We start from the raw sequence: 25,026 nt of genomic DNA, 5'->3' as shown, positions 1-25,026 counted from the left end.
TACTCACATACCATGAAGATTTTTGAACGCATTCTTGACAACCGTATTAGCGAGATCGTTGAAATAACCGTGAATCAAACCGGATTTGTCAAGAACTGCGGAACTACTGACGTAATACGCGTTGCGCGGTTACTCATGGAGAAACATCGTGAGAAGCCCTCTTTACATTGCCTTTCTGGATCTAGAGAAAGCGTTTGACCGTGTACCACACGGACTCATCTGGTATGCTTTACGACAACACTTTATGCCAGAAGAACTCGTGGGGTTGGTTCAATTCCTCTACCACGATCCGATAAGGAAAGTTCGAAGTATGGCGGGTGTATCAAAACCGCTTCGTGTCTCTGTTGGTGTTCATCATGGAAGCGTCCCCTCACCACTTCTTTTTGTTTTTGTTATGAACACCGTCACACAGGATATCCAACGTCCAGCGCCCTATAGATTGCTTCATGAAGATGATGTTTTCCTAGCATCTGATAGCAAAAATGATCTCGAGCAACTTATCCAAAAATGGAATGATTGCCTCATGAAACACGGTCTCAGATTAAATTTAAACAAAACTGAATTTTTAATGACCGATCCCCATGAAATAGGCACAATCACTGTCAGCAGCAGTGATCTTTAAATACCTCGGGTCAACAACAAACAGACAGGATCATTGTCTTGTCCAGTAAGAGCTTTAACCCCATAGTGAGACGTTTCTAGCGGAACAGTTTTTGTAAGCTGAAATAGGCTCTGTTGGCTGACAATAACCATGCATGGATTTCATCGTCATAGCTGTTATCGTTTGACGTAGTTGGTTGGTTACTTTTCGGTGCTGACGTTGCCACCATATATTTTGTCTTGCCCTAATTAATGTGTGACCCAAGATCTCGCGTCGCCTGTTCTATCTGGATAAACGCAGTTTGTACGTCTCGGGTCATTCTTCCCAGGATGTCGATGTCGTCAGCATAGGCCAATAGTTGGGTGGACTTAAAGAGGATTGTATTTGTCCGTCGTCTTCAGTTGGCGGGACCTTCAACTCGTCGATGGTTGGTTGTTGAACAGTTCATCAAAATACTCAACCCATTGCTCAATATGCCCATTTTGTCGAAAATCAGATTTCCTTCTTTATCTTGGCAGGATGAACATCAAGGTGTGCAAAGCTTCATCCTGCTGACTTGTTGCTAAAACTTAAGGGCGTGGTGCGGTTGCTCCCTGTTCTTTTCGAGTTCACCGAGAGAATGCGACATTATTCGGTATGCGGAATTTTTCCGTTTCATTGCCAACTTACCTTCATCGTCAAACCAGCCGTTCCAACTCCTTTTGCGGCTAGGGCCAAGTATTTTTGTGGCCGTATTTATGATAACGTTCTTGAGGTTCACAAGCACCTGAAGAACGGTCGGTAAGCACAGAATCGTTCTTGTCATTGACACAATAGAAGTGTTCGTGTGCGTTCGTTTCGGCTTTTGGCAAAAGGATTCTGATCTCTCTCGCCAACCTGAATGTCCAGTTTATCATAAAGATTTTTGTAATAGACTGTTCGGGTGACAGCGATCGCTTTCTTTATTTACCGGTTGACATTCTTATAAATTTGCCAATTGACCAGCGATTTTTGGTTGAGAAACTTACTGTTCCTACTATAAAATGTAAGAAGATGGGATAATCGTTTGACGAACCATGTATTCATAAGAACAGGGTCATGGGTGTCCGCAAAGTCCAAATCGCTTTCCTCCATGACACCTGTTACCGTCTGCCTTTTTACCCACATGACCATTAAGGTCGCCGGCAATGATGATATAATCGTCAGCAGGCACGTTACATGAATTTTCATCCAGAAGTTACCAGCAGGTATCTTTTTCGGCATCAGGTCGACCTGTCTGGTTCGTATCCGGGGAAATAGTGAGTCGTGTGATCAGCTGACATAATGGCAAATTTATAATAATCTCAACTGGGAAGCAAAGAAAGCAGTCGCTGACACCCGAGCGGACCATTACAAAAATCTTTACGATAAATTGGACACTCGGGATGGCGAGAGAGATCTGTATCGACTTGCCACAAGCCGTAATGACCACTTCTGTTGCGTTAATGACAAGAACGGTACTTTACTTACCAACCACCATCCACCACTTCCACAATCATTGCCGACATTTGGAGCAGTTCCACCTGTCAGCGCAACTGCTGCTCAGCGGTAGCGGTGAGGAAGACGGGGCGGCAACCCTATCGGCCAAACCAAAACCAAGTGGCCGAGGAGAACCTTCATTCATAGTGGTGGCACCGGGAGACGCTGTACTCACTTTGGCTTGCCGGCCGTGATGCAGTAGGCGAATGCTCCAAAGGCCTAATTAGCGCGATCAGATCCGAGTCTGCACGGGGACTCAACTGAAGTGACAAATTGGTCACGAAACCTAACCAGGGGTATACTGGTACCATGGGAACCGGGATAGCCCCTGGACTCTCATACTTCGGGTGAACTCCCGTTGTATGTGAGGACAGCTCGGTTATTTGCGGTTGGCCCCCCTAGTGGGAGTTTCATGGTGGTTGTGGTTATGCTGAAGCGAGAAGAGACCTTCGGGCTTTGACGTGGTGTTGCGTATCAACACGGGTGCCGTACTCCATAGTTCGGTAGGGATTTAGGTAATTTTTGCATCCACCAGCATGAATGCTAAGCCATGCACTTGGTATAGACTGGTACCGTTGTTGCTTGTCTCAGCGGGGCTCTGATTGTGGTCACAAAATCAATCCGTGTCTTAAGATGACCGTGGGATTGTCTCACGACAGGTGCCTACGTAAAACACCATGGGCTTCACTGTCAGCGCAACTGGTACTCAAAGGTATCGGTGAGGAAGACGGGGCGGCAACTCTGTCGGCCAAACCAAAACCAAGTGGCCGAGGAGAACCTCCATAGTGGTGGCACCGGTAGACGCTGTAATCACTTTGGTTTGCCGGCCGTGATTCAGTAGGCGAATGCTCCAAAGACCTAATCAGGGCGATCAGACCCGAGTCTGCACGGGGACTCATCTGAAATGGCAAATTGGTCACGAAAGATTACCAGGGGTATACTGGTACCATGGGAACCGGGAAAGCCCCTGGACTCACATACTTCAGGTGAACTCCTGTTGTATGTGAGGACAGCTCGGTTATTTGCGGTTGCCCCCCCCTCCCTAGTGGGAGTTTCATGGTGGTTGTGGTTGTTCTCAAGCAAGAAGAGTCCTTCGGGCCTCGGCGTGCTGTTGCGTTTCAACACGGGTGCCGTACTCCTTAGTGTAGAGATTTAGGTAATCCTTGCATCTATCAGTATGAATGCTAAACCATGCATTGGGTGTGGACTGGTACCATTTTTGCTTGTCTCAGCGGGGCCCTGATTGTGGTCACGAAATCAATCTGTGTCTAAAGAGGACCGTAGGATTAAGTCTCCACGACAGGTACCTACGTTAAACATTCAAGAGTTTAACTGTCAACGCAACTGAAGTCGAAGAGGCAATGCAAGGAATAAAATCGGGAAAAGCAACAGGACCTTTCGTGTCTTTGTTGATGTTCATCAAGGAAATGCCCTCTCACCCCTCCTCTTTGTTTTTGTTATGGACACTGTCACACGGGGTATCCAACGTCCAGCGCCCTATACACTGCTTTATGCAGATGATATTTTTCTAGCATCTAATAGCAAAAATGATCTCGAGCAACTTGTCTAAAAATGGAATGATCGCGTCATGCGCCTCAAACTGAATTTTTGACAATCGATCCCCATGAAACAGACAACATCACTGTCAGCGGCAGCCATCTGAAAATAGGGGATCACTGACTCCTTTCAGGGATCTCTGAATGTGACACTAATTCCGTCGGTCAACAGTAACGAGCTGATGGAGATCTGCGATAGAATAGGCAACTGTAAAATCTCAGCTCCGGACGGCATATCGAATATGACCCTGAAGGTTGCCGTGAAATGTTGACCGGTCATGTTCGCCGAGTTGCTCCTGCATCATGGAAGCTGGATACCACTGCCTAAGTCTGGTAAACCCCCAGACGAACCATTCTCCAAGAGACCCATGTGTTTTCTAGATACTGTGAAAAAATTTTGGAGCGGGAAATTTACAATAGATTGGTCCCGGCTGTCGAGGGCCAAGAGTAGCCTTTCAGATCGACAGTCTGGGCTCCGTAAAGCCTGATCAACCATTGTTGCCATTGAGCTGGTTACTGGCTTGGCCGAAATATGACCGAAATGAAAAAGGTAGTACCAGCAAATATTGCGTGATGATGACCTTGGACGTGAGGAATGCATTCAAATCGACCAGTTTGAACCTACAATGAAAACCTCTGGCGATGACTGGTGTTCCCATTTATCTCGCTGCTATTGTCGATGCCTACTTGGGGGGGGGAGGGCGATGATGGACCCAAGGAATAGAATGTCTCCGTGGGTTCCCACAGGGTTCCCAACTAGACCCACTATTATAGAACATGTTGTTCAACGATGTACTCAGCCTTCTGGTGGAGGAGGCCATGGTAGTGGGTTTCGCCGATGACATAGCACCGGTTGTGATCACAAAGCATTTCGATGATGTTGGGCTACATTCAAGCGAAGCAAACAGTGCTGTTAAGGCTTGATTAAAGAGCACTGAACTGGTACTTGCGGAGGAGAAGCATTAGAATAGGGAATCATATCATCAGTTCCAAACCTGCCATCAAATACTTGGTTAAAAAGTCGAAAGGGAGAGATCCATAAGTAGATGGCAACAGCGATATGACCAGTCAGAGAAGGGCCAATGGGCACACAGGTTGATACCAACCATCGTGGACTGACTGAAGAGATAACATGGGGAGATCAATTATAATCTCACCGCGTTTCTCGTAGGTCACGAAGGATATCGTCAGTACCTCTACGGGTTCAAATTGTCCACTTCACCTGAGTGTTCAAACTGCGATGGGATTCCGAAGGGCTCGGCACACGCATTATTCAAATGTCTAAAATTCGTTGAACGACGGAGAAACGTAGAGGAAATTCTGTCCGGTAATGCTCTCTACCTATATACGTTATTGTGCTATAAACTCTATCCCTTTGATTTATAGAAATATTTAACAACGTTTAATTTATACAAAGATTTAATAAATGTCGCCCCTAATTAGCCAAAACCTAGTTAATACTGTGAGAAACCACATTCTCATTTGTTGTTATGTAATAGGATAATGTACTCACTGGAAAATTCAATTACGAAAATTCAAAACGGTATATGTATTTAGCCAAAAAATCAAATTATTACCACCAATTGGAAGGAAAACAATTGTTTTCGTTTTTCTGTGGCACCCTTGTAAGAAACGAGAGGTAATTAGGAAATCCGAAGATAAATTTCGTGTTGCCTGCTGAGCACTTTTTAACCTTGGAAAGTCATACCGCCATAAATCAAATGAATAAAAACCAAACATGGAAAAACCAATTATCCTAATGACTGGCAATTTAAGTGCTTTTCGTTTGAGAACTTAAAAGTTGAAAGGGGACGAACCCTGGAAAGGAGAAATGCAGAAATGTGAAAATAGGCATATTGAATTTCTATATGAAACCCATTTCTCTACCCTCCGAACTCTGCCAGCAGAAATTAATCTCCTCTTGTTCCCGAAGCACTCCTTGAAGACTTCATTAATCACATTCTGGAAAGCTAGCATGCACCAAGAGACGGAATTGATCCTGAACAAGAATAGATGGTGAAAATCCTAAGAAAATGAGACCACCCCATTTGCATGCTGATTTTACAGCTGAAGCAGTAAAAATACCCGGAAGTCGGTTACCAAGATCATGACTACCACATAGCCGTTTCTAAAGTCACCCTCAATATTGAAATTTTCGCACGTTCGCACTTTAATGTAAAAAGATATCCCACCGATATCACCGCCTTTTCAAAATTATCCAAACACCTGATACACTATTAATGGAAGAGGAAAGGCGTACCGAGGAGTGAATATCTTGAAGAGATTTTTGATGGAGAGTAGATGTAAGGCATGGTGTCCTTACAGCAATCCAATCCCCAGTTTCGGTACCTCTTTTGGGGGTTTCGAGCTGAAATTCAACTACCGAGGACCATTCGTTTTTTTCTAGTGGCAAAATCCAATTTTTATCCCCATAAGGTGGACGCAGATGGTTCGGATATGTTCCAGTAATCATATTTGCTCCTTGGCAGGAGCGCCAGGCAACTTCTTGCTCGTCTAAATCTGGTATTATCGGAAAATGCTTAACGCTTCCCTCTCAATACGAAAACCGATAAATTTTGTTTTTCTGCCTTTCTTCTGCCGTCAGATTCTCTGCGCTCATTTTTTCTTGGATTGTTTGTGCGAATTTGATAGCTTTTCTTGGAGTTCTGAGCGGAATAGATGTGGCAATCAATTTATGTTTGAAGACGAGATGCGGGTTTTCTTTCGAAGAGTATTGTCCCATTTCCGTAACTTGCGGGGGGTTCCGAGTGTAGGTATTTATGTTGGCGGCTCTGAACATTTGACATCATGGGGATTTTGACTATTTTGTTTGGGATACAGAACACTAGCAAACATGTGGTAAATTAACTATATGAAAAAGAATACAGTGCGAATTATTTCCACCCACGTACGTGTACTGTAAGTCAATTCCATTGCACTAGTTTCATTTAGCTTTTGTATGAAATAAACCGAAAACCATAAGGTCGTCGATTCAGGGACGAATTATTTTGTGTGTATATAAAAATATTTGAGTGCATAACTGTGCCATTTAACTGCTTACTTTAGTAAAGCTTAAATTCTTAACTACACCCCGGTAGGAGCAACCTAATGAAAACTCGTGGTAGTATCCCACTTTTAAAATTCATGGATCCTCAAAGTATTTTTTATACCACCAGGGCAGAGGTGAGGCAGCGTCTGATGAGTTGCCTCTGCCCTGGACGAAACCGTCAGTCAAATTTTTGATTTTTTCAATTCTTAATGCTTGGGGTGCTACGCTCCAATACTAGGGATCCATGGACTAAACAACGAGGGAGTAAGTTGCTCCTCATTTAGTCCGGTCCACCATCAAGTGGATGGGGACTTAGGATCCCGCAGATCCTAAACAACAACCATGGTAAAGTTTAAATTGTTAACACTACCCCGGTAAAGAGTAGGTTTATCTTCAAACCCCTACCCCTTAGACGGACAGGAGGGTATGAAGGGAAAAGCGAGAGATCTCTCTTAAACTCGGTTAAAAAATTGCAGCCCCTTGTATTGTCAACGTTATTCTCGAAGAGGGAGTGGATAAAAAGAGGAGAAGGTCCCTCCTGCGAATGCTCAACATATTTGTTGGGGCAGTAGCAAATGGAATCCAAGAGGGGAGAAGCTATTTGATTTCATCACTTAATGTTCGTGGGACCGAGAAGAAGCGAAGTAATTAACCTAACAATCTGTACCTCAAAATTGTTAGAGTTGATTACACACTGGCGAGTGCTAGATGAGGTCTCACTGTCAGATCACCGATATCTAGAATTCAATCTGACTATTACGGGCGAACAGTCTGCAGTACAAAGACGGAACCCTAGGAAAACGGATTGGGCAAAGTTCAATGAACTTCTTGGAAATAAAGTACAGTTCCCTAGGCGACTAAGGACTCCTTTAGCGCCGGAAGATGAATTGAAAACTCTGAACTGTACACTTTTAGAGTGCTATGAAGAAGCTTGTCCTATTTCCCGAAGCCAAAGCGGTAAAACGGTTCCTCCGTGGAACCGAGAACTGCAAAAACTCAGGAAATCAACCAGGCGATTTGTAAACCGTGCTTGCAAAAGTAACAAGAACGAAGACTGGTTAAATTTCAGGAACTTACAGCGTGAATAAAAGAGACTCGTTAGCTGTTCGAAATAACTGGATTCAGTACAGACCCTCCTGAAAGTACACCACCCGGAAACGGGTGAGAGAAGTGGTAGGGGGAGAGTTGACGGTTCTTGCAACCCCTTCAACACGCAAGTGTTGCAAGGGGAACTGGAACACTGCGAAAGCGGTTGTTACCCATGAAAAGGTGAGAGCTGCCATACTGTCTTTTGAACATTTCAAAGCACCTAGCATGGATGGCATCTATCCGGCAATGGTAAAGGAAGATGTGGAGCATTTAGAGCGACCTCTAAGGAATATTTTTCGAGGATGACTTGCTCTGAGCTACTTGCCTTCCTCTTGGCAACAGGTTCATACCGAAACCTGGGAAAGATGACTATTCTAATCCAAAGAACTTCAGACGTATCAGCTTGACTTCATTCTTGCTGAAAGGTTTGGAGAGACTGGTGAAGCGTCACATTCGTGGAAAGACCCTTAGGTCACACCCACTTAGTGGAAACCAACATGCTTACCAACGTGGAAAGTTTTGTGAGTCTGCTCTTCATTCTTTGGTCACAAAGATAGAAGATGCAACTTTGAATGGTGAGTATGCGATGGGGGTGTTCGTGGACATTGAAGGGGCTTTTGACTGTGCGCCTTTTCAAAAATTTGGGATGCCGCCAGAGCACATGGTGTTGATGATGCTTTAATTAAGTGGATTCATGCTATGCTAACGCAGAGATTACTGTGCGCTGAGGTGGATGTCGATCGTTACCTGACTGTCAAAGCAACGAAGGGCTGCCCCCAAGGAGGTGTTCTTTCGCCACTTCTGAGGAGTATGCTGATCGACCCACTACTATGCGAACTGCAAAATTTGCCAATACACGCTCAAGCTTATGCTGATGGCGTGGCTGTGCATGTTGTTCTTGGATCTTGGAACGGTGTGTACGAATATACAACGTGCCGTTGATTTGATAGACAGATGGTGCCTCAGACATGATCTATCAGTTAATCCAAATAAAACCACAATGGTTTTATTCACAAAAAGGAGAAAACTGGTTGGACTTTGCCTCCCTGAGATGAGGGGTACTACCCTTCAACTCCTCGAAGAAGTGAAATATCTGGGAGTCACTCTAGATAAAAAACGTCTTTGGAACAAACATGTTGAGGTAAAGATGAAACAAGCTCTCACAGCTTATGGGCTGTGCAGACGGACTTTTGCCTCGACATGGGGACTCAGGCCTCATGTGGTAATGTGGATATATGTTGCCATCATTAGGGCGATGTTCGTATATGCATCCGTAGTGTGGTGGGTCAAGGTGTGACAAAAAGGTTTTCACCGTAAACTAGCCGCACTGCAAAGAAGTGTGTGTCTGGGTATCACTGGTGCCATGAGCACGACATCCGGCGCAGCTCTGAATGCACTATTCAATTTGCAGCCCTTGGATATATTTATTCAAAGCACTGCAATGAGAGTAGCTCATAGACTAATTCGATTAGAGTTATGGGGAAACAACGGATGTGGGGGTACGGAGCATTGGAAGAGCTACTGGGAGGACTGAATCCAGTTCTTACAATGCCTTCCGATTCTCGTGTCCCCATACATCTTGTAAAGTATTTAAACGCACAAATATTAAAACACAAAAAAGTCCGTCAATTTGACTTTATTTCAAATGTTTCGTGTTCGATATTCGACCGTGATCTTTTATCTTCTAAAATCTTCTACTTTATTGTTTCACCGCGTATCTCCGATTGAGATCCTTACTTATCTACTTTAGAGCGTGGACAAGTGGAAGGGTTTCAAGCTAAACCTGTTTTCACACACACATATTCACCACACACATGTATTATTGGAAGATCTCCGTCAAGATCCATTCTTCTCATATGTGTAGGATTGCAAGCTATGGGAACAAGTTAGTACGTCTACTACATAATTGCGTGTTACCATGCTCGTCCTACACGTTTAACTAAACCTCTTCCACGGCAATTATGTAATTACATAGTTTTCATCCGATTGCACATTGATAATCAATGAGTCGGAGACACTTTAACTCTTATTGCACATTCCGAATACGAAATAAGTGAGAGACATAGAGCTCATATTTTGTCTCAGTTTTAGCTTTTTACACATTTAGATTTCACCACTTAACACATCTATTTGGTAGAAGATATGAAGTTACCCTGAAGCGTAGAGAGGACTGGTAACAAACAGAGGAATGCGTGGCGGGATATACGGAAGTTTTCAACACCGATGGCTCAAGAACGGATGAGGGTTCTGGAGCCGGAGTCTACCACTCGAATAAAAACGAGAAGTGGGCTTTTCCTTTGAAGCAATATGGAACGGTTTTCCAAGCCGAAGTTTATGCGATCCTAAGGGCGGCAAACTGGGTGATTGACGAGCGGTTGAAGGGCAGGCGCATCGCAATCTGCAGTGACAGCCAAGCTGCATTGAGGGCATTGAGTAGTCCTTTGATCACCTCGAAAATCGTTCAGAAATGCAGAAACAGTTTGAAATCTATCTCTAGATTTAATATGGTGGAACTACTCTACTAAATATCGGATGCTTTAGCGAAAGACGGGTCAATCTCCCCTATGCCGGGACCAGAGCCAGCAATTGGAGTATCAGTAGCATCGGCTGTCAAAACTCTGGAAGATTCTCCATGAAAACTTTGCGTAAAAGTATATTTTTAAGGCAACCTATTATCAATACTCCACAGAGAATTGTAGAATGGAGTGGACAATGATTGAGTAAAACTACCAAGTAATTAGCGAGTTTACCGTGCATGGCCTTCGACTTCCATTCATTGATGCACTCTTGGTCCGACTTCACCTCACTCAGAGGATTGAAAAATCGATTGATCCTTCAAATAAAGTGGAGTCAGTCCGCAATCTGCCTTACAAACAGTCGCAAGCAAGAGACACGCGCGCAGCAAGTCGACTTGACGGTGATGTTGTGCCGCTACGTTAACCATGCCCCTTCCTCTGACATTATGAGGCAGAGTTCGCTCTAAGGCAGAATTTGGATAATGCATTCGGAATTTGGACATAGTTGTCCATATCCTCAGCTGAACATTTTCCAGGTAAGTCTTTGTCCACGTCAATATTCCGAATGCATAAGCCATTGAACGGATATCGTACAAATCTTATTTCATCCGAATATTGTGGCTAAATGCAACGGAGTCTTAAGGTAGTCGTCAGTACCAGCATTTTTTTAATACAAGAAATCCTACACTCGATCCAGACCAGAACCCCTCCAGTTCTTCGAGCTGTTTATGACTTGTCAAACCTCCTCTTCGGTTATATCCGTAAAATTCGTGGCAAGTATAGTAGCGTGGCGCTATCATCGATAATTCATTCGTCATGCCCAGTATGCTGAGCTGGTTACCACCAAAGTCCACTCCAATATTCTTTCGCTTCCGTGGCCGAAAACCACGCGGTCTGGACGATCTGTTGGGATTCGTTGAAAGATATGATAAAGCTCGGCTGGTCTCTCGCATACGTTGCATTCTGATCCCGTTTGGAGCGACATTCGCCATTCCGTCATAACCGACTTTATACGACAGAAAGCTTCTGTTTTCCTGTGTCCAGAAGGTCAACCCCGGATATCTTATTGGGGATGGCATATTTCCGGTAAACCATTTGTACTTTGTTTTTCACCTGCTTGCATTGCCAGTACTTATTTGAGTCAGCTTAGTGATGTCCTGGCTAGCTGAGTGGTTCGAGCGCAAGGCTGTCGTACGGAAAGTCGCGGTTCAAATCTCACTGGTGACAGTGGGATTTGTATCGTAATTTGACGTCGAATACCAGTCAACTCAACTGTGAATGAGTACCTGAGTCAAATCAGGATAATAATCTCGGGCGAGCGCAACGCTGACCACATTGCCTTCTACAGGCGAATAGGTTAAGGTCTTGAATGAAGTGCGCTAACACACTTCACAGCCCTAATTCAATAAGGATTGTTGCGCCAACGATTATTATTATATAAGTAATGTCCTGCCGTAATGAATCCCGGCGACCTTCCAGAAGAATTTCCCCTTCGATCACTGAAACCAATCACGCGAAAGCGAATCTTCTGACTGTACAAACTGACAGCCGTCACTGCACCACAATACACAAGTGATTGTACTTGCAGAAGAGACATGTCAGCACACAGCCGAGATGCAATGTTATCATTAATTTGAGGTAGAATTTTGCTGGATTGTTGCTGGAGATGCATAGATCCTGGGAATATCTGGCCTACGCAAAGGATCCATTTCCGAGAATTCTATACAAGTTCTTTGGAATTCACCTCAATCCTCAGCGAAGATTTCAGCTGGAAGGTGAAGACGAGTGCTTCAGCGAGTACTGAAACTGCGCCTCTGTCCCACCGACCCTTCTTTCTTCAGTCCACTTCATCCGCTACCTATGTGAACCTACGGAAGTGATGACCACATATTGTGGCAAATCAAGCGCAGCAGACGGAGCAATGCTCCTGGTCATCGTGGCGTCTAGACATCGAAACCCCAACGTTTGGGGGTATTGTCCATTATTGCACGCCGTGCTGTCCATTACGGGAGCCCGACTGAGTCACCAAGTCAGACGACTCAAGCCAGCTCCAATCCAGACTTTAGGTTTCTTCTGCATTATATATCTAACTGCCAGGTATGGTGATAGGTTCCTCAGTGAGTAATCCACAAGACTGCAAAGCTCCTGCACTTTCCTCACCTGTCCCCTGAGACGCTGCGGTTTAGACTGAAGCCGTCTATCCCTTATTCTTTCGCGACCGGGCTTGGAATCGGCTAAGCGAGATTTCCTCTTTTCGTTTTCCTTGTTTTTATTATTTCTCTTCTTATTTTTATTATTGTTAGAGTTCCAAATTATTTTTTCTTTTATTTTCAGAATTCATATGTAAAAGAGCAATAATTTTCATAATTGAAATCCCACATTATGTTTGAAAGCGATTTCAACATGTTGATAATAATTCAATAAAGTGGCAGTAGAACGAACCCTCGAAGCCTATCCCAGATATGATATCAAAATCACACTTGGGGATTTTAACAGCCAAGTAGGAAAGGAGCCCGTATTCAGGCGATACGTTGGCTCCCATAGCTTACACGAAAAAACAAATGATAACGGACTGCGGACTATTCAATTAGCAGGGTCACACGAAATGGTTGTTGGAAGTACCTGGTTTGCGCGGAAACGGTCCACAAACATACGTGGGCCTCTCCAGACGGGACCACTTTCAACCAAATTGACCACGTGTTGATTGAACGCCGCCACCTCTCAGCCTTGATGAATATCAGAACATATAGGGGGGCCAATATAGACTCGGATCACTATCTCGTTGGCATGGTGCTCCGAGCTCGAATAACAATACCACCCACAATCCCCTCTGACAATCAGGTGAGAGTGAACACTGAAGCCATCCACAACACAACCCTCCGCGACACCTATAAGAGGGAAATGGATGCCGCAATAACTGCAGTCAACAGAGGACCTGGAGATGAAGCATCAACAAATGATCTTCACAATCACCTGAAGAAAGTTATCATGGAAACGGCTACAAACATACTCGGCCCCAGCCGCAAAAAGAGCTAGCAACGGAACGGAAGAATGCCGCATACCGAGTAATGCTGCATTCTCAAAGAACGTGGGCACGCGCAGAGATTTATCGCGAATTCCGTCGAGTGGAGAAGCGACTTCACAGACGGAAAAAAGAAGCCTGGGAGAACCAACAAGTCTGTTAACTAGAAAAGTGCAGGGAGCAACCGCACCAGGCGCGCAAGTTTTAGCAACAAGTCAGCAGAATGAAGCCTTATACACCTCGATGCTCATCCTGCCGAGACAAAGAGGGAAATCTAATTTCCGACAGAATGGGCATATTAGAGCGATGGGTTGAGTACTTTGATGAGCTACTGAACAACCAGAACATCGGCGAGTTGGAGATCCCGCCAACTGAAGACGACGGACAAATACTGTCACCACCAAGTTTAGGAGAAACAGTCCGTGCAATTCAGCGGCTAAAAAATCATAAGTCGCCAGGAGCCGATTGAATTACAGCCGATTTGGGAATTATTACTCTTTTCACGAATTGGTCCTGCAGTAGTGTTCCGCATATAAGAAAACCACAAAAGCTTCCATCCTTGAAGAGTACAATTTTTGGGGTCCGACTTATTAGATAGATATTCATAAATAACCCATTCTCCTATCATTTAAGGACTATCCAGCATCTGGCCGATTGCATCATTATCAACTGGAAAACTTTGACATGCCATGTGGGACGCTATCTTCATAGAGACAGTCATTCTTATTCTGTGCATCCTTTTCACTGCCTCACCTTTTCATTCGTCTAGTTGAAAGCTATTTAAATTGGGCGTTAATCCGAATAAATTGGAATTTATGTTATTGACGGAATGCATTAACGAAAGGAGGAAAAAGAGTTATGCCAATGGATTTATATGGATAAATGGTCTCTTTGCAAACACCTCAACTTTATTCGCTCGCTTTATTGAACGGGATATGTATGCATGGCATGTATGATATTAGGTGAAAATTACATAAGACATTACTTTGCATCAGAAACCAGTATTTCAAATGATTTATTATTGTTTTCTTTTGGATTGGAATTCGTACTAAACTGAAACTTCATTTGAGAGGATATTGACTTGTTTGTGCCAAATGAATAACTGAGAGAAAGAGAGAGCGAAATGGCAAAGGGTTATAGAAGAATGAAGGACATCAGGACACAAACTAGGCTAAACTACACGAGGCCGCGTCTGAATTTTAAATGTTGGTACCTTTGTCAGAAAAACGGAGAAACTAATAGACCTTTTCAGCATGTTTACAGCAACATTTGCACTCTGCTTTGATGCTATTAATATTGTGTCCGCATTGTCATCTCTGAGAGTTTTGATAACCAGCTTACTATTAACCAAGCTGAATTTGTGAGAAATTGTGGAACTCCCTACATTGCATTTCTGGATCTAGAGAAGACTTTTGACCGTCCGCCACAGAAACTAATCTGGTATGCATTTCAGCAGCACCTACTAGTTGACAAAGGAACTGGTTCGGTAGATTATATTATTCTACCGAGATTCCAAGAGTAAAATACGAAGTATTGCAGGATTCAAATGGGCGGGGCCTCGCGGTAATGGAGACGAAACATTGTGAGAAAGGCCTGTTTGATGATATTGGTGTGTAATTCCTACTAACGAAAATTCGCTGGCCAAGGCTGGTCTGAACATCGGAGTAGAATGACCACTGTTCAATTCAACGAAGACTTGATACGTTGGATGGTGATTTGGCAGCCTTGCGATAACAGCCAGCTTAGGCCTGTGACCAAGCAAAATGAGGAAACCGATCACGGAGACCCGACCACGCTTTTGAACGGGACAAAGGCTGAAGAAGAAAAAAACGCGTTACACTACGGATCCTTATGCAAACCCTAATGATATTCATATTCATATATTGACGTAGCCAATCCTAAGTCTCCAGGTTCCCAAGCAAAAATTCTTCTACTTAGATGATAAACTATGGAAGCTTCTTCCATCTCTACCTCTATATATTTGTTCCAGACAAGTTTCGTATCTGGAATAACTCAAACACATTTCATCTTTTCGGACAGTGAAAGAGATACTCCTCTCAGCTTTTGAAGGTAAAGGCCGACCATCATGGTCTTATTGAGATTTATTGAAACACCTTGCATAGTGCATCACTTGTCAATCAAATAAAGGGTGCGGTATATATTTCTCCTCAGTGTTCATAGACCTCGATCAACAGCTAGAACAGCCATGTCATCCGCATTGGTTTGGGCGTAAGTCAATCTGTCTACGCCACAGAAGTGGCGATAACACAACTTCTTGAGGACAGCATTTTGTTGTTTCTGTCGTCAGGCAATCAACACCTATTTCGATAAACAGTCCCCTCTATGTTAGCGTAGCATATATCCAACTAACCATTAACTAACTAAAATATCGTCACAATCATTCTATCCTGCGGAATCATAAAGGCTTCGTAGAGTGTACTGGCTCAATTTATTAAAGTCTCATCCGGTTCTCTACGAGAATCCAGCTCCGCCGGCTCAAGGGCACTGCAGGCCTATTCGCACTGGGGCCTCTTTTTCGCATTGCAATATTTCTCATTAGAGGGATGTGGATGCCGCAATAACCGCAGTCAACAGAGGACCTGGAGATGAAGCATCATCAAATGATCTTCACAATCACCTGAAGAACGTTATCATGGATACGGCCACAAGCATACTCGGCCCCAGCCGCAAAAGGAGTCGGAACGGCTGGTTTGACGATGAATGTAAGCTAGCAATGGAACGGAAGAATGCCACATACCGAGTAATGTTGCGTTTTCAAAGAACGCGGGCACGCGCGGAGACTTACCACGAACTCCGTCGAGCGGAGAAGCGACTTCACAGACGAAAAAAGAAAGCCTGGCAGAACCAAAAAGTCCGGGGAAGGCCAAGGGAAATATAGTCCGCAATCACCGCAGTCAACAGAGGTCCTAGAGATGCAGTATCAACAAATGATCTTCACAACCATCTGAAGAACGTTATCATTGATACGGCCACAAACATACTTCGCCGCAGCCGCAAAGGGAGTCGGAACGGCTGGTTTGACGATGAATGTAAGCTAGCAATGGAACGGAAGAATGCCGCATACCAGGTAATGTTGCATTTTCAAAGAACGCGGGCACGCGCAGAGACTTATCACGAACTCCGTCGAGCGGAAAAAGAAAGCCTGGGAGAACCAACAAGTCTGTGAACTAGAAAAGTACAGGGAGCAACCGCACCAGGCGCGCAAGTTTTACCAACAAGTCAACAGAATGAAGCCTTATACACCTTGATGTTCATACTGCCGAGACAATGAAGGAAATCTGATTTCCGACAGAATGGGCATATTAGAGGGTTGAGTACTTTGATGAGCTACTGAACAACCAGAACATCGGCGAGTTGGAGGTCCCGCCAACTGAAGACGACGGACAAATACTGCCACCACCAAGTATAGAAGAAACAGTTGGTGCAATTCATCGGCTTAAAAATCATAAGTCGTCAGGAGCCGATAGAATTACAGCAGAGTTAGTTATTAGTTATAAATATGGAGGCGACCAGTAACACCAAGTGGTTCATCAATTTGTGCTCAAGGTATGGGACAGCGAATCAATGCCTGACGATTGACAACGAAGCATTATCTGTCTCATACATAAAAAGGGAGATATCACAGAGTGCAGCCATTATAGAAGTATCACGTTGCTGAGTACCATCTATAAGATATTCTCCACTATCTTGCTAGGCCGGATAGCCCCATACGCCCAGAACATCATTGGCCCATACCAAAGAGGCTTCACTCCAGGCAAATCAGCAACAGATCAGATTTTCTCTGTGCGGCAAGCGATGGAAAAACTGTTGGAATGTGGACAACAGTTGCACCATCTGTTCATCGACTTTAAAGCCGCTTATGATAGCATAGCCAGGGTAAAACTGTACACGGCCATGAGAGAATTCGATATCCCAACGAAATTGATAAGACTGACTAGGCTGATCCTGACCAATTTTCGAGGCCAGATAAAAGCAGCAGGATTACTCTCAACACCATTCGACATCAACAACGGTCTACAACAAAGCAATGCCCTATCATGCATCCTCTTTAACCTGGCCTTCGAAAAAGTGATCCATGATTCTGAGGTAATTGTAAGAGTTACGATCCTTTTTAAGTTCACCCAACTACTGGTCTACGCTGACGATATCGACATCACGGGAAGAACCACCCGAGACGTACAAACTGCCTTCATCCAGATCGAGCAGGCGAGGGGAGGTGTTTAGTTGGTAGTCCGCCAGCGTGCTGTTGCGGGAGTCCAACACTCTGCGCGTAAACGGATTCACCTACCCTGCTTCCCAAAACAAAAAAAAAAAGGATCGAGCAGGCGCCGCGAGATCTTGAGCTGCACATCAATGAAGGCAAGACAAAATATATGGTGGCAACGTCAGCACCGAAAACGAATCAACCAACAACATCAAACCGCACTGGTCAAACACGAAAAAGAATAAGGATAGGAGAATGGAACTTTGAGACCGTTGACAATTTCTCCTATCTAGGGTCGAAAATCACAACCGATAACAACTACGATAATGAAATCCGCGCGCGGTTGTTTTCAGCCAACAGAACCTATTTCAGCTTACAATGACTGTTCCACTCGAAACGTCTCACCATAGGGTCAAAGCTCTTACTGTACAAGACTATGAACTTGCCAGTCCTCATGTATTCCTCGAAAACTTGGGTTCTTAGCAAGAAAAATTGCGAACTCTTGGCCGCGTTCGAGGGAAGAATCCTCCGAAGAATTTTTGGCCCCCTACATGAGGATGGACGATTCCGTGGCCTACACAATGACAAAATTTATCCGGCTCAATAGGTTACGGTCCGGGTCACTTAATCCGTATGGATGAGTATGATCCCACCGGGAAAGTCTATAAGGGCAATATCTATGGTAGAAAAAGAAGACGAGGCAGACCCTGCCTAAGATGGAGCGATGGCGTAGGTCAGGACGCGAGACAGCTTTTAGGGATATCGAATTGGTGGACCTCGGCGCAAAACCGGGATGTCTGGAGTTCCTTATTAAGGCAGGCCTGGACCGGATACAGGTTGTTGCGCCGTTGATAGCGATGAATATGTCTCACAGTCTCGTTTAGAACTTTTTACAAGGCTCTCTCTGGGCGTTCCCGAATTTTAACTGGCCAATATTCTTATTGCTTGATGATGATGATTATCTAGCTCCCAATGCCACCATACGTTGATAGTAATAAGACCAACTGGAGCGATGAAATCAAATAACTTCTATTCTCTAGAATTGGATTTAGTTAGTTTTTCATGTTCACTATTAAAGGTTCAGGCCACTTGACTTCGCATATGTTACCAGATCCCATATACTGATCGACTCAATACTATGCGAACTGCAAAATTTGTCAATTCAGTGGGCTTTTCCTTTGGGACAATATGCAACGGGTAGAGAATATGTGATCCTAAAAATTGGGCGAATGACGAACGGTTGAAGCGCAGGCGCATCGCAATCTCCAGTGATAGCCATGCTGCACTGAAGGCGTTGACTGGTCCCCTTTTTGAGCTCTTTGGGTACCTGGTCGCTACGATTTAGAGGGAAATAAGAGGGTTCAATCTTCCCCATGCTAGGACCGGAACCAACAGTAGTATTGGCTAAGGCAGTCTTCATAAACTGAAAACAAGCTTCCCATTTCGAAAGATGACAGAGGCTAAATGTTGCTAGATAGACCAAACGTTTCCTGTCAAAACCTAACACGCATACTGCTAAATTTATCCTGTCGAAAAGCAAAAAAACTAGCAGAAGTATTGTAGGAATTCTGGCAGGCCATAATTCACTATGATATGTCATATGTGCAGAATAGGAATTGTACAAAAAGATTTATGCATTTTGTGCAATGAGGAAGCGGAATCCACGGAGCATTTTCTATGTGAATGACATGCCTATGGAAGCACCAGACATCAGATCTTTGGTGGTGGTATGCTCTAGTTGCATCCAGTAGCATTACATCCACTAAAGAAAATCCTGCGATACATAAATGAATCCGAGATATTCCGTTAGACGGGCGTGTCAAGTACAATACGCTACCTTAAGTTTTAAGTTTTTTATTTACGATAGTGACTTACTTCTAATACATTATTAATTACCTTCTAGCTTAGATATTAAGCTTAACTAACTTAACTTTATTTCAATGGGTGGCTATTACAATTGTTTGGCCTACCCGACCTTCTGTGTAATTCTTGCGTTAATTGTATTGATTTAATACATGGATCTTCACATTTATTTTCAACTGCTCTGGATTATTTCAAGACTGCGCTTGCACTAAAAGCGCCAGAAGGCATTACTTACTTACTTAAAATACTTAAAACTAACTAAGTCTAAACTTAATCTAACTTAATCTAACAATAAATACTTAACCTACTATATACAATAGCACATTACATGTCTTGTGCTTAGCCTCGATGTACCCCTACCAGGCAGGGAGAATCATATAGGGAAAGGATGGCGGGTTTAAGAGCTTCGCTCACTATTTGGCAGGGCCTTAGATAGTTGGCCAATGGGAAGGTGCTACCCTGTTGGTAGAGTTGCCGGATTAGTGGATTTGGATGGTTCTCCGTTCTTTCGAAGAACCGTTCCACCAAGTTGAGAACGAATTCTCGAAGAGGTTGTACCTTGGCGCGTCGATATACCTCGGCGTTTTTTCCAACCTTCTTGGTTTTCCAATTATAGGAAAGACCAGTGCAGTATCTTAATATCCGGCGTTCGAATGCCTCACATTTGGACATGGTTCGGGTGGAGCAAGTGATCCACGTGGGCGCTCCATAGCAGATAATGGGTCTGATCAGGGTCTTATAGAGAGTCAGTTTGGCCTTGGTGCTGAGTCCTACCTTCTTTCGAAGAAGAAAGTAGATCCTACTGAATGCACCGCGTGCCTTACCGATAGCGAGCTCAAGATGTGGCTTGAACTTAAGGAGTTCGTGAAGTTTAACTCCTAAGTACTTGATGGTCTGGGAATTGCTCACTATAGTGTTTCCGATCTTCATTTTCAAGCGTGTAGCTTTTCTATGGATTCCTCTAGAACCTAGGTATCTAGCTTTCCTCCGGAAGGTGCAGAATTGCGTTTTGGCCTCATTAATCTTAATGCCCCATGCCAGGTAATATTTGCCAAGGTCTTTCAAATACCTCTCGACCGCTTTGGCGGCCCTGTTGGGGTGGAGGCTTGAAGCGAAGATGAGTGTATCATCGGCATATTGAATGAGTTCGGTGCCGGTCTCAGGAGTTGGGACGTCAGCCGTGAAGATATTATAAAAGGTGGGTCCAGAAATGGATCCTTGCGGTACTCCCGATGTTACCGACAAGAGATCGGAGAATTCATTCCCCACACTGACGTAGAAATACCTATCTTCGAAGAAGCTTAGTGCAATTCTAACGATCGGAATTGGGAACTCAAGATCTATCAGTTTGTAGATTAGTCCGTTTACCCATACGGAGTCAAAGGCCTTTTCTAAGTCTAATGCACATGCTACGGTCGGTTTATTATTGACGTTAAGTCTTGCTACGACGGTGTCGTGAAGGTAGCTAAGTGCATGTTGAGTTCCGTGCTTGCTGCGGAACCCGAACTGATGGTTCGGTATAATCTCTTTGAGGTTGCAATATTGGACTAGCCCGATTGTCCATGCTCTCTCAAAGAGTTTGCCTAAATTGGATAATAATGAAACGGGTCTAAAGTTGTTAGGCTCAGTAGAGAAGCCTTTTTTCCGGATCGCAATTATTTTAGCTACTTTCCAGGTGGTGGGAAAATAGCCATTATTTATGCAGTTATTAAATACTGCCAGCAAAAATTTGATGGAGACTCGGGGAAGTTGCCTAATTACGTAATTAGGAATTTCGTCAGGTCCGGCTGATTTTTTACCGTTTAGGTTTGAGGTCAAGTCGGTGAGCTGTGATAAACTCAGAAATTGTTGCGAATCCGTTGGTTTTACGGAGGAGTTCGTTTGGGAGAATGTTACTAATCTATTTGAATGCCTAGAGACAAAGTCGGCGATAGTTGTTTCAACCATCGACACTATTGCCGGGTTACTTTGAGGCGGAGGGGTATTGAGCTGAGACTCAAATGATTCCGCAAGGACTTGCGCCTTTTTGGCGTCTCCGCAGATTGGTTCCTTGTTCCTGGTAAGAACGAAATTACGGGACTTATTTTTCCCCGCTAGCCTATTTATATGTTGAAACATATCTGGCCCGGGTTTAATATCTGCGAGATTACGGGTTAATTCTTTATTGCGGAATTGCGCCACCATTTCCCGGATAATTGTACTCAGGCAATTAATCCGGGAGAGCAATGCTTTGTATTCAGCATTAACTTTATTTCCATTTTTATGGAAGTTGCGCTTGAGGTTCCTGCGCCAAATCTGTCTGACCTTCATATGTAGCATGATATCATGCGGGAGTTTGTTGTATACAAACTCATCGACTTTGATAAGCCTGGTATTTCTGCGTGTAGCAGTATTGATGGCGTCCGTGGCCAAAATGATTGCTTCGTCGATTTCTTTGTCCGACAGATTGCGATCTGTAGCGAGTTTCTTCAAGTTCAGCCTTGGTGCTAAATCTGACTTGAATTTGTCCCAATCAGTGTGGGCGAATGACCTGATGGTTATCTTAACTCGCTTCTGCAGTTGTGAAGTTGAGGCCATTTTGAGTTCAACTGCAAAATGGTCGGACATGCCTGGCAAGGTTTTACAGGAAGTTACCTGAAAACTTTGCTTGGTTTCATCAGACAGCAGGAAAAAGTCAATGATGGATTGACTAGCGGGTCTTGTCGGCGAATCCGGCGAGACCACCTCAAGGTTGGCTGGCGTGAAAGGGTCGTGGATCCAGTTATACAGGGTTTTCCCATTTAAATTTTCTGCCTTATCGCCCCAGGATTTGTGCCGTGAGTTAAAGTCGCCACCGAAGATAAGATATTTGGATTTTAACTGGAGATCGCCCAAGACTTTTAAGTCATGGCCCAGTTGCTCACTTGGGGAATTGTATTTGAAATAAACGGAAACTACCAAAATCCGTTTATTATCGGTAGTTTTAACTATTGCCGCCGCAGCGGAACAGACTAGTAAGCCCTCGATGACGACTTCCTCAAAATGGTAGTCTTTTTTGACTAGAAGGGCAGCGCCCGTGTTGCTGTTATGCCGAATAGTGGTATATCCGGTGAAATTGACATTATGTCTGTGGTTTAGGTGGGTCTCCGAAACGCAAAATATGTCTGCTTTCAGAGTATCAACCAACGCTTGGGCAGTGGCACGTTGGGCGTGTGAGACCAGGGACGCGGAGTTAAATGTGACTATATTTAATTCCATAAGTTCATGAGTAGTTGGATTGTGGCAATCTGCCGCTGCTCATTTGTTTGGGCGGAAGCGAGGCTTTCGACCAAGTTCTTGAAGGCCAGTTTGTTGCCTTGTGGAGCTTGAGGTGCAGCTCTAGGAAGAGTATTCCTAGCTGCTTGGGCGTATGATACACCTGGCCGGGACAAGCTTTGTGACATCTGTGTCACCGTTTGCTTGGTCCTCGCCGTTTCTGCATTTTTTCGCTCCCTGCCAGCTTCCCTTCTGGCAACCATATCTTTGTATGCCGGGCATCCGCGGTAGTTGGCGGGATGTCCGGTCTGGCCGCAATTGCAGCAATGCGGCGCCTCCGCCGATGGTGCGGGGCATTCCCCGCGAACGTGTTTTTTTGCGCACTTCACGCACCTGTGCACAATGGAGCAGTTAGGGGCAATGTGCCCGAAGTTCTGGCAGTTGTAGCACTGCACTTCTTCAATTGGCTTGACTTTCTCAAGCGAAATCTTCTGGTGAAGTATATATTTAATTTTTTGTACTTCACTGAGCTCTTGGGAGGGCTCGAAGGTGGCTATGAAAAGTCCCGATTGTGACCTCATCGGGAGTGCCGGGTTCTGGCTGTGCAGAAGCTTATCTGCACGCGTAATTAAGTTGGCCACAGTTTTCACTTTTAATTGCGGGTAATCCTCATTGAGTTCCCGCAATATGTCTGCTGGGTCTGTCTCCCTGTGGAGACCGCGAATAACCAGCGACTTTGTTCTAAGGGTCGGTGGGGTGCTGGTGGTGGCGTGAAGCCCTTTCTCTCTTATGAGAGCGAAAATCGCAGCATGGTCTTCAACCGTCTCGGCGAAGATGAGGGTCTTGTCAGCCCTCGTGTTCTTCAGGGTTGCTTTCAACCCTTTTTCCTTCAAAAGTTTCAGGAACTGCGGTACATTTAGTCTGTACCCAGTTATCGGGGGAATTTTGGGTTTCTTAGGGGTGGCTGCTTGGGGAGAGGATTTTGGGATGGTTGGTGGGGCACTTACAGTGGTTGCACTAACCTTAGTCCTATTCGCTGCCTTTTTTTTCCGGACGACGAAATTGAAGGGGTCTCCTTCCTCCTCCTCGATGATGACCTCCGGGCACATGCCGTCATCTTCTTCTGGCTGCTGTCGTTGCTGCTGCTGCTGCTGCTGTTGTCGCTGCTGCTTCCTCTGCTCCTGCTGTTGTTGCCGCTGCTGTACGATTAACTGCTGCTGTTGCTCCTGCTGATGTTGGACCGGCTGCTTCGCGGCCATGTTGGCTGCTTTTAACTCGGCCATCTGCTGCTGCAGCTCCTTGATAAATGCCAACTGGCACTCCAACTGTTGGGCCATGTCGGCCTTTTCGTGCTCCAGCTCTGCTATTCTCATAAGGAGGCTCGAGTTCCCCTCCACCATCGTTGTAGGGCCCGTTGTTCCCTCCTCTTCAGACGAAATTTCGTCCGGCAGAATCAACTTCGTTCTCTTGGCGGACATCCTGTCCCCAAGCCCGTCCTGCGTGGTTGTTGCACTTCCTCTGGTATTTTACTGAAACGATAAAATGACACTGGTAATTTTGTTGACTGAGAATACAGTATCTCAATAATATTGAGATGCACTGTATTAATGATAACGGAACGATACTTCCTTGAGTATCTGCTTCTCACTCCAATTTCAATGATTCGCTGTTCGTCTTTCTCTGTTCCCACTGCACTACTAATTTCACCACTACTAATTTCACCACTCACTTTGTTTCCTTCTCTACAACACATCTGCTCGCTTCGATAGCTCGGAGCGAACTCAATACGCTACCAAGGTTTGAGTGCTCTCAGGCTATAGCTCCTCCACCACAAGTACACACATACACAGAATATATGAGTCTTGTGTCAAAAAGATATAAGGGCAATTCTGCTAGTTAGTCAGTCTTACTACCTGTAGAAAGGAAGAAGCTTTAGCATGGTGTAAGTTAATTTGACCTAAATTTGGTCAAATTAACTTTAATTTTGGTAATGATGAAAAATCGTAGTTGGCTGAAGACCTAAGTCGGTGGACATTCACAGCAATAAGCTGTAACACCTTATCAAACTAGCTGATGTGAAACTTTGCACTCGATTAACGGTTTAGAGTCGAGCTCTTGAATCATGGACTCCCCTACATATGATAACTACTCTGAAGGATGAGATTCTAAAATGATCACGTTAAAGAAATCAATTTTAAGATTCAGTGATCTGTTGCCAATGTGAGAATGAGGCTACATGCGACTAGTCGGCTTCAGGCTGTCACTCTAACTCCCTCCCCACAATTCAGTTGGATCAAATTTGAAGTAATCCTAGAATAATATTAATATCTACATAAGTTTCTTGCATGTGTTCTCTGTTGATGCAAGCGGTGTA

General features: G+C 44.4%; 1 protein-coding gene across 1 annotated transcript in view; it reads right to left on the bottom strand.

The window, feature by feature from the left end:
- LOC119652111 (bromodomain-containing protein DDB_G0280777-like) overlaps nt 1–23,989 on the bottom strand; it is a 123,518-nt gene extending 99,529 nt beyond the window's left edge. Inside the window, exon 1 of the mRNA XM_038056051.1 lies at nt 23,793–23,989. Coding sequence (XP_037911979.1) covers nt 23,793–23,989 — 197 coding nt within the window. The remainder of the gene's footprint in view (nt 1–23,792) is intronic.
- Nucleotides 23,990–25,026: the final 1,037 nt, after the last annotated feature.

The sequence above is a fragment of the Hermetia illucens genome, chromosome 3 (assembly GCF_905115235.1).
Source record: "Hermetia illucens chromosome 3, iHerIll2.2.curated.20191125, whole genome shotgun sequence".
Taxonomy (NCBI): domain Eukaryota; kingdom Metazoa; phylum Arthropoda; class Insecta; order Diptera; family Stratiomyidae; genus Hermetia; species Hermetia illucens.
Note: the sequence above shows the minus strand (reverse complement) of the source record. Positions and strands in the feature narration are given on the sequence as shown.